The following is a 15,709-nucleotide window of genomic DNA, read 5'->3' as shown; positions in this document are numbered from 1 at the left end:
CATCTAAATGAAACTTGGGTTAACTAATTTTCTTACAAAGTATTACCAATATTTCTCCAGAAATATTTCAACATAGACTGACAGACAACGACTCTACCGCTTAACTACAATGTTAGTAAGAAAGTAATCGCTTTTCAAACAATAGTACACTTTGAGTGACACAAAATGTTACGAATGCGATAGAGATTAGACGTTTGTGTTAATTTTAATTGTAATAAAAGATGCTTTAATTGTGATTTTTGTGGGATAGTTTCGTAGCCATGGATTTTGATGCGGTAAGTCTTGTTTGGTTGTAAAATAGTGAAAATGGTATATCGGTAGAGTAAACATTAGTTAGTTTGTTTTGCGGGGTAGTCGATTCGCACTTAACCTTACCCCTTTTTAAGCTACGATTGAGAAATCATTCAATAAACTGTACCTCTAGCATGAACAACTTTCGTCTTCGAATCGTTTGCGTATTCGACAAAATTCGTAATCATCGAATTAAACGATAGCATGACAATTATTTTGACTCTCAAAATAAGTTTCGTGCAATCATTTCTCATACTAAGTTCACTTTACGACACGTTCACAAGGGCGCTATTGTAGTTTTCGTACTAAATCTTTTGATGGCGATTCGAATACGGAAACCATTCGAACTCGAAAATTTTTCATGCTAACCGTACAGATTTTCAGCAATAAAATCGCTGTATCTACTTCTGGCAGGTAATTGTCTCGATTAGGCTGTTTATTCTTATTTCTTATTTAGACTGATGACTCGGTAGTATCAAATAAATATTAATTTCAGGAAAGTATTGACTCAGATGACGGCCCCAAAGTGGTCATGACTGTAGATAATTTGACAGTTTGGACTCCTGAAGAAAGATCGTGGTGGCGGAGAAAAGTTTCAAAACCAAAAAATATTATTTTGGACAATAGTGGGTATTATGAAAAAATAATATTTATTGTAAAACTTATAAAAAAGTGCTTCTACTCGCAATTACGAGTAAACATTCAACACTGAACAAACGTTCTTGTTAATTTATCTATAATGTTAACTAGTTTAAATATGTACTTATTTTGGTAGGTAGTCAACTTGAAATATCAGTTTCAGGAATTATTAGAGAAGGTGAATTTGCAGCACTTCTTGGACCAAGGTAAGATGTTTTATTAATCTTTTTTGCCCTTAGTTTGACCGCGATGTCCTAAGTACCTAAGTAAATAAATAACTAGTGGATCCGAAGGCAACTCTTCCCGTCGTTTCTATAAATCTAACTATAGTCAATTTATTTTGCAAGTAAATACCCGACTGAGCATTTCTGAAATCGACTCCATTGTCTAATACATACATAATTTAATTTTCAATGACATTCAAAAACTGCAATCTCAGACAAAACAAGGAGGAAGATGATTTGGTAATCGCCTGTACACAAGATAAAAAATATTCTAATTGCACAATCTCACCTACTTGTCGGTGTGTTGTCGGTCAGTCACCTTGTTTTGTGTCATTTTTTGACCTCAAAAATATTGTTGTACCTACTTTACTTTTATTTAGCTCAAGTGGAATATTTACGCCCGTATTAACAAACGATGCTTGCTTAAGTGAAGCAACAAATCGACGCACAGAGTTGAATAGAGCTCTATGATTGATTCGTGTGTCACCCTGTGAGTCCACGCGTACTGTTAGACGTCATAGTAATGTTTGTGAATACGGGCGTAAATAAAGAAATTTACAATTAACAATGTTTTATAGTGGCGCTGGAAAAACCACATTGCTCGTAGCTCTAGCAGGAAAATGCACCCTCCCTTCGAGGGGGCTGGTGTTAGTTGGGGGGAGGGAAGTGTCAGAGGCACAGGGGACGGTGGAACTCCTGCCGCAATTTGACGTCTTCATGGAACAATTGACGGTCATGGAGCATTTGGTTTTTATGGTAAGCGTGGCCTACTTGTTTCGTGTGATTTTTTTTTTTGTGTTTTGTTTTCTTATTGGTAGGTATGTCGTCACTGATCTTATTGCACACACAATGATTACGTTTGTTGATAGCAATCGATGGCAGAACCATGGTAGAACTTTGAAATGTTCCTTGTACTTTCCTTCAATGTCATTATTTTGAGGAATTAAAAATCAATTAAAATAATTTCACCTATTAACCGCAAAAAAATATTCATTGCATTCATAAATGTTTAATGAATCGCTTGAGGTACAAGTAAATTCTTGTAACACCTAAATTAAGATAATAAGTACTTTACCTAGTAAAAAGCCAACCACAATAAACATCATAAAACAATTAGTGCATTATGATGTCCATAGTTATAAATGTATTAGGGAGTAAACAGGTTAAGATAAAACATCTGAATGTGAATGAGACGACAATCAGTCTCATGATTCATACAATCAACATGCCAAAGAAAATATTGATGTAGGTACTTTTCTTTTATTACGAAAGCTATTATTGTTGATGTTTTTTAGGTTGTTACAGATTCTTTGTTTGACTATTTATTTTTAGTGTGAAGTTATACGGTATGGAACACACAAAAACTGTCACTGTTTAAATAGTTTTTGTAAGACGTTTGTGCACAAAAGTACAAAAGCTAATTATAGGCCAGTACACTTAAGCACAACTCCGTCGAAGTCGAAAACCTAGGAGTCTTAATGGGCAACCAATGAAGCCTTTAAAGCAATAAAATCATTCGTAGGAATTATTTCCGATTTAAAATCAAATTCTACTGGCCTATTAATGATGATGACTTTTTGATTCGTAGCATCGAATGAAATTAATCTTAAGAAAGCTTTTTGAAATGGTTTCTCCAATGCAAGCATTTCTTTCAGACAGAATTGAAACTGGGTAGCTGTAAAAATCCAGCCAATAAAGTGGTTCTGAACTATTTGTTGGACGAACTGAAATTGAGAGCGCACTCTAAAACTAGCATAAGCTCGCTCTCTGGGGGCGAAAAGCGGTTACTGTCATTGGCTACTTCGGTAAGATATCGATAAAGTGAAATGGTTTGTTTATGTTTTTTCTGTAGGGTTTGGAAAAAGGATAAAATACACCACACTGTGATTGATTTTTAAAAGACATTAATTAAGAGCTCTCAAAACTGAATAAAATTACTAACTTTCCTCTGATGATCTAGAAATCGAAATTCAACCAATCAAAGGGGTTTAAATACGTTTCGTAAATAGGGCCCTGAAAATCCTTTATTTTTTTGCGAATCATATTAACTTGCTTGTTAGCTTGTACTTGTATTTTAATCGTGTTTCTTGTGTCTTTCGTTTAATCTTTATTATGGTGTTTTAACTTTGTAGCTGCTATCCAGTCCACAAATACTCATCTGCGACGAACCCACAACGGGCCTGGACAGTTACAACGCCGCCCTGGTGGTGGAGACCCTGAAACGGCTGTCACTCTGCGGGAAGGTGGTCATATGCTCCGTCCACCAGCCCTCCACCGATCTGTTCAAAGAGTTCAACTCCATCTTGCTGATGGCTGATGGCAAGCTATTGTTCCATGGGAGCCAAGAGGAATGCAGTGAGTTGTTTAGAAGGTAAATTAATGTTAGTAATGCATAACTTTCTGCACTCTAGGGTAATCGAACCTTAACTTTGAACTTGTCCTACGTTTTTCTGATTAATTTCGTTGCGAGTCCATTGACTGTTTAACATCCCCCGGGACAAACTTGACTTTCACTGGTTGGGTTTTTATTGGCAGTCAAGTTGTAGATCCTGGCTACACAGGAGTTGCAACGGTGGGAAGTGGGAACGAGAGGTGAGAATAGTCAGTAATGTTTATAAATGAGCGTAACGATTGAATAAAGGCTCTGTGGGTGTTATATGGATTGATATTACGTACTTATCATATTACAATGTACAGTAATTGAATCGGACTGTTATCACGTTCACGGTTCAGTACTTTTAGCGACTTACTTATGTTACAAGTTACAACTATGTTGCTTTGCGAATGTTTTCTGTGATTATTAGCTTATTCTCAGGTCACTTTTCACAAAAAGTCATAAGAAATCGGGGTTAAAAAGTATTTTTTTCACCTAGAAGAGTTATTTTTTAGTTATTTTTTTGAAAAATTGTTGCCATATTTTATGTAGGTATGATCTTTATTACAGCTGCTGTAATAAAGATCATACCTACATAAAATATGGCAACAATCTAAGTAGTCAGTGAAGTCAATTTGTATGGCTTTTGATTGACGTAACAGTTTTTCTGCTGATTTTTGGATGATAAAAGGCCAACGCCTTTAAGGCTCTTACAGATTAGCGTTTTTTCTTCGCCTATAAATAGGCTTGTTTTTGTATAGAGGCGCGGCTCTACATGTAAGAAATACTTTACAATAATGTTACATAGCGTTGGATTGATGATTACTAAAGTGCGAAATGCACCTGTAACGCCCCTGGGACTACGGGTGTCTACGGGCGACGGTAATCACTTACCATCAGGTGATCCGTCTGCTCGTTTGCCTCCTGTCACATAAAAAAATCGTTTGTTAGTCGTATACCTCGAATCAAAAAATCCTTGTAGCTTTTCACCTATTCGCATTTCGCCGCGATATCAAAATTTCTGAATAGATTTTTATTCTTGTAGTATAATTTTTGATCGCTAATTACAATTGTCTTAAAAATTCATAGTAGATTTACTTGCCTGCCTGTCTTCATTGTAAATAGGCTATTGATAATACTAGCTACATCAAAATTTGCTACTGATGTAAAAATCTGTTAAAAATATATGCTAGTAACAAAATATACTACCGATATTACAAGCTACAACAAAAAACGCTATGACGGTGAAATGCGAATAGGTGAAAAGCTACAAGGATTTTTTGATTTCGAGGTATACGACTAACAAACGAAAAAAATGTAGCGCACTTGTATGCCTAAAGGAGCTTAAAGAAAAACGCTACTCTAAAAGACTAAAGTTGCTGCGGATTTAGTTTTCGCTACCTTAATAGAAAAGTATTCAGTATCAGCTGTTGCGAAGTCATCATCATAACCTGAACACTATATCGAAAATCGAGACTAACGAAACACATTTCAGCATCAATCTACACTGCCCAGTGAATTACAATCCGGCAGAGTTCTACATACGTGCCGTGTCCCGTCTATGTGGGACAGGTGGGACGGATGAGTCCCAGAAGATCCTGGACTCATACCACGAGAAGTACAAACGGGACGAGACGAGTGCTTCAATTGTGAAATGTGCTGTGAATAAGTAAGTACCAACATGTACATTTAGGCTGGGTTACTTTAACGTAACAAACGTCAAAAATCTATCAAACTCCATACAAAAAAACACCGGTTATCGTTAAAGTTAGATGGTGCAGCTCAGCCTTATTGTTTCTATTTTAATTTTAATTTAGGGACCCTTACAACTCGACACAACGACATTGCTAATCACAAGTGCGACTCATAAAACTAAAATTAGTCATTATAAACTACTTCAAGTTACTAGTTACACCTAATTTATGAATATCCAATATGCTTTATCAATGTCATCTTCAAAAAGTAGATTTAAATAAGCTATGTTACTTATTTTGTTTCTTGGTATTTGTTAAATTAAATGTTTTTTGGCTATGAGAAATTAATCATACGCCCATAGGCCTGTTCAATAAGTTTTAGGGTTCCGTACCCAGAACAACAGAGAAAGACCATCATATTACTAAGGGTCTACTACCAAATGAGTAGTATCAAATACTTATAAGACAAATAAAATATGAGAACGCATTATTAGGCAAATCGGGAGCGTGGGGATTGATGGCCAAATTCTCCATTTGCCTCTGGTATATTCGAAAGGGCTAAACTTCGGCAGTGAAGACTTACAGTCGAATCCTTTGTGCAAGAGTCCGACTCACTCTTTGCCTTTACTACTCCGGACATTCCAAGACTTGTTTTTGTTAGTTTTAACATGAAATGTTAATTGAACATAATTAATCCGGCTTATGATCACTCAAACTTTTAAGTTAATCACTGTTTTAAATTAAGATGACAGTTTGTTTAGGAAATGGTTACGAGAAAAAAGTTTTTTTGTTGATTTTAGATTTAGAAGAAATTGGTTGAAGCAAGTACAGCTATTGCTATGGAGGTCGTGTCTGACATTGAGAAGAAATATACGTGGACAATTATTTTTGCTATTTATCAATGTGGTGAGTTTTTAGCATTACTTATCTAGAGTCTAGACTTGAAATTAGTTTAGTATTTTTGATAGATATAATTCCAATCGGGGGAAGGCTCTGTTCTAGCACTTTACAAAAGAAATTGGTGACAACCTGTGGCTGAAATGATGATGATAATGGTGAATGTGAAACAAAGACTAAATTATGACCAAGAAATGGCCCAATTAAGAGTAATTCAGTAGGTACGGAAAACAAATTAGGATAATCAACAAATTACAGTTACATTTTTGCCCATCTTTCCTTTTCTACAGCCTATTTATCCACGAAGACGCGCCCCACCAATTTATGGTCGAGGGAAGCGCGGAGTGCGGGGAGTTTGATCCGAGCAATCCGAGCGTCATTATTGTAGTGTGCGTATGCACTCATGGATAATTTAGGCGTGTACCGATAACTCTCAAACATTTAGCGGAAGAATGGTGGGGCGCGTCTTCGTGGATGAAACGATCTATAGATAATTTTATTTTCTTTTGCATTAGAGTAAAACAAGATTTTCTTTCCAGATAGCTTCCTCTATGGTGATAGGCACCTGCTACGTAGGCGCGTCAGGTTCCACCCAGCGCGGGATCCAGGACATCCGAGGGCTCCTCTGGCTGATGACCAGCGAAGTGTGCTTCGCCTTGTCCTACAGCGCGATGTATACCTTCGAAGCTGAACTGAATCTGTTTAAGAGAGAGGTCGGGGTGTACAGCTGTTCCTCGTATCTGGTCGCAAGATTTATTAGCTTTGTATGTTGTATTTTTTATACTGTTATTATTAAAATCGAACTGCTTAAGGCGGGAAGCGAACCCACGACCTTTCGCTTTCCGGGCGACTGCTCTTCCATTTGAGCTACTAAGATATTGCATGAACCCGTCGAAATTTTCAAGTATAATACGTTGTTCCAGCCGCTTTTGTTTCATCAATATTGGGTAGTAAGTACATACCTACTACCCTTAAACATTCTATTCTTTATTTCCTTATTATCCTTTATTATGAATTTGAAATGATAGCTGTGTGTGTGGTCATAGCGACAATATTGCTCGTTATGGGGCCACGTGTAATACCTTGGCCAAACTATATCTCAATATCTATGAAGTTAACACTCATTTCATTCATTTATATTTCAGTACTGTTCGAGTTATTAGGACACTAATTTAGGGCTGCTAGGTCAAAAAAAAACTTAAAATAAGTACGGTGAAAATCTCCACTTCCCACTATGGAGATTGAGAGAAAATTCAATTAATTCTATTTCCAATATGCCCAGATACCCCAGTGCGCAGTATGGCCTCTAACACTGGTCTTCATCACCACACTAGCCGTGCAGCTGCCCAACCACATGGTGACAGCTTTGAAGTTCTGCCTGAGTCTCTCTGTTGCTGGCATCACTGCTATTGCTTATGGTTAGTTGTCCAGGAGTTTCTTACGCAAATCTTCATTCATGGAATAGGGGTTCATGGACATCGAGTTATAATGTACTACCGTAGAATGGGGTTACTTTGTTTCACGGGATGACTTTGATCGAAACTTCCATCTAAATATATAAAAGGAGAAACTGACTGACTGACTGACAGATCAACGCACAGCCTAAACAGATAAACGTAGGCACTTGAAATTTGGCAGGGACGTACCGTAGAGGTGCACTAAGAAATGAATTCCCGAAATTCCCACGGGAACGGGAATTATAGGGAAAATCCTTTTGTATGAAAAAATCTAAACCGCGTAAGATAGATGAAGGGGGTAAAACGGGATCCACGCGTACGAAGTCGCGGGCGGCCGCTAGTTTTGTATAAAATCACGAATTGCGTAAAACGAAACGCAATTTGGTAGTTTTTTTTTTAGATTAGTAACACTGAAGAACTGTCAATTCCTTTTTTGAGAACACGCGGGAAATTCGCCTATAATTAATAATAATAATAATAAATATCTTTGGACAATCTCACACAGCGCCATCTAGCCCCAAAGTAAGCAATTAATATGCTTGTGTTATGAGTGCTAGCTTAACGGATATACTACTTATATACCTACTTTTTTTTTAAATACATACATATTATACATAGCAACACCCAGACCCGTCACAGAAATTAAAATTCATCATTTCAATTTCTGTCTTCGTTCTGAACCACTACACCAAACGGCCGACTATTATTAATTTTAATTAAAAAAGGTTAATATAATGTTATTCTCTATTTATAGCTAAATAATTGTGTTGCAAAACTTCATGTGTACTTATTTATGTGATAGTAAAATGAAATTTCTAGATATACTCCATCATGTGGCCTATGATCGATTATCCCACACAGTGCTTAATGTTTTTCTAACTTCAAAGATAATGGAATGACTTGAGTTTGTTTGATGCGGGGTGTCATTGATAGGGTATATGGTGCGAGATTGATCAAAAATGATCAAATTATCCCCAGAGACTATACTCCTCTTTAAATGGTAATATCCACTGGTAGTCGAAGGTTTCAAATTTTTGGAATATAAAAAAGAATTCAAATTGGTTCGCGATGATATTATCTGAAATTAGGAGAAGTGAAATAATTAATCTACCTGCTAAAACCAAAGCCTTTTGCAATTCTGGATAGTAACGTTGAATGTGTCCAATTTTTTTTATATTGATATTGCAGAACTTGTATGAATTAAGTAAATTTATATGACTTTTCTTATTGTTTTGATGCATAAATTTAATATTATTGATTTTTTAAGACAAATTATTTTTATAATTATTTTTTAAATTTTATTTTGTAAAGTTTAATGATTTCTAAGTTCTTTTCGTTCGTAAAATCAATAAATAATAATGATTGAATGCTAAAATTTTAATACCAACATTTTAGTAACGAAATACAGTTAATTATTGACTGTTAATATGACTTTTACTAGATCAAACCCAAAGGCTGACATAGATAGATAGATAGACTAGATCAAAGTTACCCCATATGACAAAAATGTCAATAACTATTTATCCCGTTGGCAGATTTTGATTTTTTTAAATCTATTGGTATTATAATTGTGGTTACTTTCTATTTACGCAATAAAATCTGGGGATATCAAAGTAACCTCATTCTTCTTTTAGCTTTGATCACATACTTTTTATTTTTTTTCTCAAAATTGAGCTATATTTTTTCATTTTTTATTACACGAATCGAGAGTACTATAAAAACCGATTATAAGACTTTTTTTTGTATTTTTTTACACCTACAAATTTAAAAGATATGGACCTTCAAAGTTCAAAATTGGCCAAAGTAACCCCATTCTACGGTACGTAGTAATATTACTTCAATGTTCATGGAACAAAGTTCACAAAGCCCATTTGTTGAGGCGTTTTAATGGGGATAAGTGGAAGCCCACCCAGTGGGCGTAGTACCACAGAATAATAATAAGTACTACGGTAGTACCTTTATTTGGAGACATTTTTTCGAAGTTCCTAAATGAAATCTCTTTTTACCCAGCAAATATTTTACGTAGATATACCTACCACCATCGGGGAGACAGTGCGTGTGACGTCCACTCATAAGGTGGACCGACGACATCATAAAGGTAGCAGGAAGGCGCTGAACGCAGGCCGCTACCGACCGGGCAACATGGAAAGCATTGGGGGAGGCCTATGTTCAGCAGTGGACGTCCTATAGCTGAGATGATGATGATGGGGGAGACAGCAGTTTATGTGGGTTTTTATACGTTTCACAACACGAGTGAAGAGTCCTCCATGTACCCATTAAAATCCTGTATCCTTAGAGTTATGCAGCGACCCAGAATGATAACAATAGACGACATTAACCAGGACCACAATTTAGGGCGATGGAGTGAGTAGGCAGGTTTAACTTGTATTTTACCTGTTTTATCGTAAATCAATTAGTTAACGACTGGAACTATTAAATAAACCCTAATTACAACTATAAGATCACTACTTTATTTTCGTAGTGAATTTTATTGGATTAATAAGGTAAGTGCCCCCTACTTCGGTATATTAAGGCTCTTACGACTTTAACATTTTATTTAAAAATAACCAAGCATGATATCAGTATGAAAGCTTTTGTATGCTAAACTTTGGTCTTTTGACAGTAACTTAATACATAAATTATAGTTATATAGTTTGAACTTTTTTTAATATGAATTGTTCTGCGGACCTCTTGTTTGGATCCTGTTCGGTGATAAAATTTTGCTCTGTTTCTAAGTTCGTGAACTCATGTCCCCTGTTTCGGGATAAGGTTTTATGCATCGAGTTAGGATATTTTAATAATGATTAAGGGTTTAATAAATTAAAAAACGATAATATAAATTTAGAATAAATCTATTGTGTGAAATTGACGATGTTACTTACCTGAAATATGTATGAGAAATAATGTGAGTCTAGCTAGGCACGTACCTACGTATAAAATTTTGAATTGTTAATTCTAACAATATGTGAAAATATTTATATAACCATTACAAATGTGGGGACTTCCCCCCCCCCCCCCTCGCACCCATACAATTTTGATTTGTTATTTCTGACTGATAAGTATGTGAAAATATTTATACAAGCCATTAGAAATGTGAGGGGGGGGGGGCTAACCCCCCTTTCCCCCTAATCCCACCCCTGGAGCTGCTTCAAGTGAGGGTAGCCCCCCCCCCCCCCCTGAAAATAACTTCAGATACGCCAATGACTCATAATAAAAAAAAGTAATTAATTAATTTCTTAGGTAGGTAAGTATTAAAAACTAAAAAAAAAACGATTTCTTTGATGGTTTGTGTCATAAAAGTACCTAACACTATACATTTATACAGTGTGAGTCACGTTAAAGTGTACATATGAAAATAGATGAAACTAGACCTATTTTTATCGACAAAAAAGAGGTCAAAAAATTTTTGAGATTTTTTTTTAATTTTTTATAGAATTTTTTTTCTTCCAATTACTTATTGTAAAGAAAACGTAATAACTTTTAAACTAAGCGGTATATCCTAATAAAATAAAAACAGTAATAATGCTAAATAACAGGCGATACTAAAAAATACATAAAATACACAAAAAAGGCCAGAAAATAATAAAAAAATATACTTTTTTTAAAAAATCTGCTTAAAAATTCGTGTTTTTTTTGGTTATTTGATAAATTTCTCCAAAAAATGCCCCTATAACCGGTGGTTTTTATTACTTTGTATTGTTCTCTATCGTATTATCTTTGTAAAACCAAAAATCGCATGTCTCTATCCCTATCACAACATTTGCTATGATCGTTTGAACAAAGGCCTGCCACAACATTATTCTCCGCTACAGGTAGAGACAATTTTAATTTTAACTAAAATGCTTATTTTACTTCGAAATCTTTTGTTTTTATTTGAAATCTAACTTGTCTTTATCAAAATTACAAATCTAGAGCCATTTTCAGTTTTGTTGTTAACGAAGCGTTGAATGGCGCGCCCGGAGAGGCTTAGTTCAAACGATCATTGAAAACGTTGTGATAGGGATAGAGACATGCGATTTTTGGTTTTACGACGGTAATACGATAGAGAATAATACAAAGTAATAAAAACCACCAGTTATAGGGGCATTTTGTGGAGAAATTTATCAAATAACCAAAAAAACACGAATTTTTAAGCAGATTTTTTTCAAAAATTATCATTTTTTATTATTTGTTGGCCTTTTTTGTGTATTTTATGTATTTTTTTAGTATTGCCTGTTATTTAGCATTATTACTGTTTTTATTTTATCAGGATATACCGCTTAGTTTAAAAGTTATTACGTTTTCTTTACAATAAGTAATTGGAAGAAGAAAAATTCTATAAAAAAATTAAAAAAAATCTCAAAAAATTTTTGACCTCTTTTTTGTCGATAAAAATAGGTCTAGTTTCATCTATTTTCATATGTACACTTTAACGTGACTCACACTGTATATCACGAACTTGGAAAAAAAGTAACAATAATACGGTTTCTTGTTTCGTGATACTGATTATTCCAAATTCCCCAAGTAAAATTCATGGATTATTGTCAAATTGTGTTAATTAACTATTATCTATCTCATATACAATACAAATAAACAAAGATAAATAAAACAAATCGAATTAAAACCAAAATTAGGTTGGTAGTACTTGTGCTAATTTATCTTAAAATTGGTCATTTATGTAAACTTCAAACTCGTGTCATATAAATTCTAGTGAACGAAACATATACCGAATTTAGGTCATGAGAAACTTAAATAATTGCATTATTTGTTTCATAACTTACATTTCAATTATCATAAATAATTATTTAAAAACCAAGCATCAAAACGTTATCCATAATATCCTTGATTCGGTAGTGTCACGAAATAGGGGACACCCGAAAAATAATATGTACGCTATTTCGTGAGTCAATTAATCGCAATTTTAAAAGAATTCTACGTTTTCTTATAACTTTTTTCCAAGCCAAATCAATTGTCAAGGAACACATGAAACCACTATTATAAGTTTTATTCAAATGGACGTTCCTTCGCCTTTCTATAAGCTTAAGAAGTTGGAGTGCTAATCTTACGGTGAGAGCAACCTTTGCACGCCCCACGGCTGTTTTTGGCTCTCTGAGAGTTTGAAGCTTCGTATTGCTCTCATTTTTGGCGCCACAATGTTGGTACTTGGTTTTTTAGATAGCTTAAAGAATAGAGTTTTTGTAGTGATGAAGAATTTTTATAAATAATATTCCATTTGCTTATTATTTGAGCTAGAAAAAAAACTTACGAACTTACGTACTATCACGAACTAGTAGCCGTTTACCTTATCTAAATTTTGAAATCGTTGTGCAACACATCTAACTCTACATATGGCAGACTGGTATTAAGATTTGATGGGCTGTTTTTCTGCCTTTAAAACGACATTAAAAATATCGTATGCCTTTGAAAGAGAGAGCTCTACGAAGCGAGTATCTTCAGCTGCATCATAGAGTTAAATTCGTATTAGGTTCAAATTTTGGCATTAAAGTTATAAATAGATAAATAAATCACACCAACATCCCTTATCCCTTCCAAGGTCTGGGCATGGGCGCGCTGTTCACGTCATCAAACATCATTAGTGACGTCATGCCGTGCGCTGACCTGCCACTCTTCCTGATGGCGGGTGCGTTCCTGAGGTTATCATCGTTGCCAATGTGGCTTCAGCCTGTGAGGTTCATATCACACTTCTACTACGCCATGGATGCTGTCAGCAATGTTTATTGGAGGCAGATTGAGCATATTGGTAAGGATATTTTGTATTTTTTCTCATAAGTATAACTTAAAAGTAATGCAACAAAACAGTATTACAAAATATTGCACGACAGTTAGGTACCTACTTAGATAATGATGGCATGGAAGTCACATGGTACTCGTAATTAGTATTCATTCTCTTTTTACACCAACTTAATTTAGCCCTAAAGTCTAAACTAAATATCCTAGTTTCTCTAAAATAACGTTTAACGCCTTCAGCGGGAATCGAACCCACAACCACACGATTCTGTACGCTACCCACTAGACCACAGTGGCCGCAAAAAAAATTGATTAATCACAGCACACCCGAATCATTTGAATTCATATACCTTTCTACCTACTTCTTTACAAGTTTAGTACTTTGGCTAGATAGCTCTTCCTTCAAGTTCCTTCATGTCCTGATGGGGTTTGCGGTACTTGTCTCCTCTAGTGATGTGCCGAATCGTAGGTGATATACAAAACCGAATATTGTACCGATGTGAGACTTATCAAGTTGTGACCGTATACAAAATGAATATTTACAAAGAAGGGTCTATTGATGATGCCATAAAAACAGTTAACTGATAGGTTACGAAAGTGGGTGCTTCACATCAATTCGTTTTATTAATCGTTACTCAAACTGGTTCTCGGCCCTTATAAAGGTACTAATCAAATGTTTAGGAAAGTGGTTCCCCATGTAGAACCGCGTTAAACTGATGATTTGAGATAAAATAGGAATGTGAAGAAGTAAAACCATTACTGTCAACGTAACCCGATATCTACATAATTTTAAGGAATAATGGTTAGGTAAAGTTACATAAACGCATTTGTAACCTCGTCTTTTGATTAGAAGATGAATGTTCATTGTTGCATTAAAAGTGCGTTAGTTAACTTGTCGTTGATCGTAGGAAAATAAAACTTCGTTCTAAAATAGAAGCTAAAATTATATTTTTTAGGTATTTATGTGTCATTCAAGATTCAAATAGATAGGTAGACAACAGGTAAGGAGCACCTATTATAAGTACTTATGTGTCTGCCTTTTTTAATGAAATTAGGTATTCGTGTTTTAAATCAATTTAACATCAAATTGTAGCAATATTGTAACCTAATTTCATAAATTAAAGGGCTTTAAAGTGTAGAGATACCGGTTTTTTTAATGTTGTATCTTTTTACACAGATTGCGAAACGAACGTCACGTCCCTATGTGTCACAAATGGCGCCACTGTCTTGTCAGAAAGTGGCTACTCCTCGGACTTCGTACTTCAGGACTCGCTAGGACTTCTGTTCGTGACTGTACTCTGGAGTCTGCTGGCCTATTTTGGGTTGAAGAGAGAGGAAAAGAAAGGATATGCATACTAAAATAATTTAAGTTTATTGTTGAACATAAAAAGTAAATCATTAAAAAATAACTTTTTTTCAGTCTCCAATTTTTGTGATCGAGACAAAGCCGAAAAACATTATCAAAGATTGTCAAGAAGCTCTTTCTTTTTATAATCGGGTCATAACGAATAATTTCTATAAAAACTACTAACATTCTCGCTATCCAACTAAAATCTATCAATACACCGGAGTCCCCTTAGTCCTTCTGATGACCATCCAATAAGCAATTAGATGGAATACCGAATACATAGTCATCAGACACCCACAATTTCTCCAGAAGTTGGCTTCACTAAACCCAAACCGTATCAGAACATCTGGTCCGCTCCTGATACATGGTCTATCCTGGATTCCCACACACTGGATAGTACTTATAGAGTCCCATTGTAAGATGGAAATGGATTCCACGCCATAGTAGAAGCCAGAAATGAATTTCAGCCAAGAGAAGTAGGCAGGGGTGCTTGCTAAGTTGAGGTAGATACCGGAGAACATAATACCGATCAGGTCGAAGGGAACCGCTATGAGTGCAGCTGTCTCCAACTTGTCAAATACTGCTGAGAGGAATGAACCTGAAAGTTAAGAAAACAATTTGAAGTTATTGTATCATTGGGATACTTATTTTGTCGTAAATTATTCATCATCTTTTGTGTAGGCGCAGACCATTGATTTTTCGTCCGCCGATAGTTTAGTCGGGCAGTTGATCAGTATGGGCATGTATGGAAGTGCGCACATTACACCGATTCGATTTGGCCGATTCTTCATACAATTTAATCGGGCACAAATATCGGCCAACTAAAAATCGGTGGTCTGCGCCTAGTCTTTCAGTATATTGTTTTAAGTTAACCCTTAACCAGGCCTCAAGTCATTAGTTTTCAACCGTATTTTCACAACCTAAAGTTCAAATTGATGTGGGCTCTGTGGATACGAGAGCCTGGTTAAGGGTTAAATAGTCTTTTCAGCAAGAAATTATACTTGTGTTTGGTAAATACTAAAGACTGTTTAGGTATTATTTACATGTAAACTACAGGC

General features: G+C 35.3%; 1 protein-coding gene across 1 annotated transcript; it reads left to right on the top strand.

Annotated features, from left to right (window-relative positions):
- Window positions 1-179: 179 nt before the first annotated feature.
- LOC135082986 (protein brown-like) lies at window positions 180-14,855 on the top strand. The gene is made up of 12 exons (XM_063977781.1): window positions 180-275; window positions 788-917; window positions 1,088-1,136; window positions 1,733-1,910; window positions 2,810-2,959; window positions 3,287-3,525; window positions 5,024-5,197; window positions 6,023-6,128; window positions 6,659-6,883; window positions 7,402-7,537; window positions 13,110-13,316; window positions 14,481-14,855. Exons 1-12 carry the CDS (start codon window positions 261-263, stop codon window positions 14,660-14,662), a joined length of 1,791 nt encoding a protein of 596 aa, XP_063833851.1. The 5' UTR covers window positions 180-260; the 3' UTR covers window positions 14,663-14,855.
- The last annotated feature ends 854 nt before the right edge of the window (window positions 14,856-15,709 follow it).

Source organism: Ostrinia nubilalis, chromosome 1, assembly GCF_963855985.1.
Source record: "Ostrinia nubilalis chromosome 1, ilOstNubi1.1, whole genome shotgun sequence".
In the NCBI taxonomy this organism is placed as follows: domain Eukaryota; kingdom Metazoa; phylum Arthropoda; class Insecta; order Lepidoptera; family Crambidae; genus Ostrinia; species Ostrinia nubilalis.
This window is presented reverse-complemented; position numbering and strand designations above follow the sequence as displayed.

Excerpts from the sequence above, each read along its gene's own strand:
- LOC135082986 (XM_063977781.1), top strand. Across the intron at positions 5,198-6,022 it reads GTGAAATGTGCTGTGAATAA|ATTTAGAAGAAATTGGTTGA; the intron begins GTAAGTACCAAC and ends TGTTGATTTTAG. Across the intron at positions 6,129-6,658 it reads TTTTGCTATTTATCAATGTG|ATAGCTTCCTCTATGGTGAT; the intron begins GTGAGTTTTTAG and ends TTTTCTTTCCAG.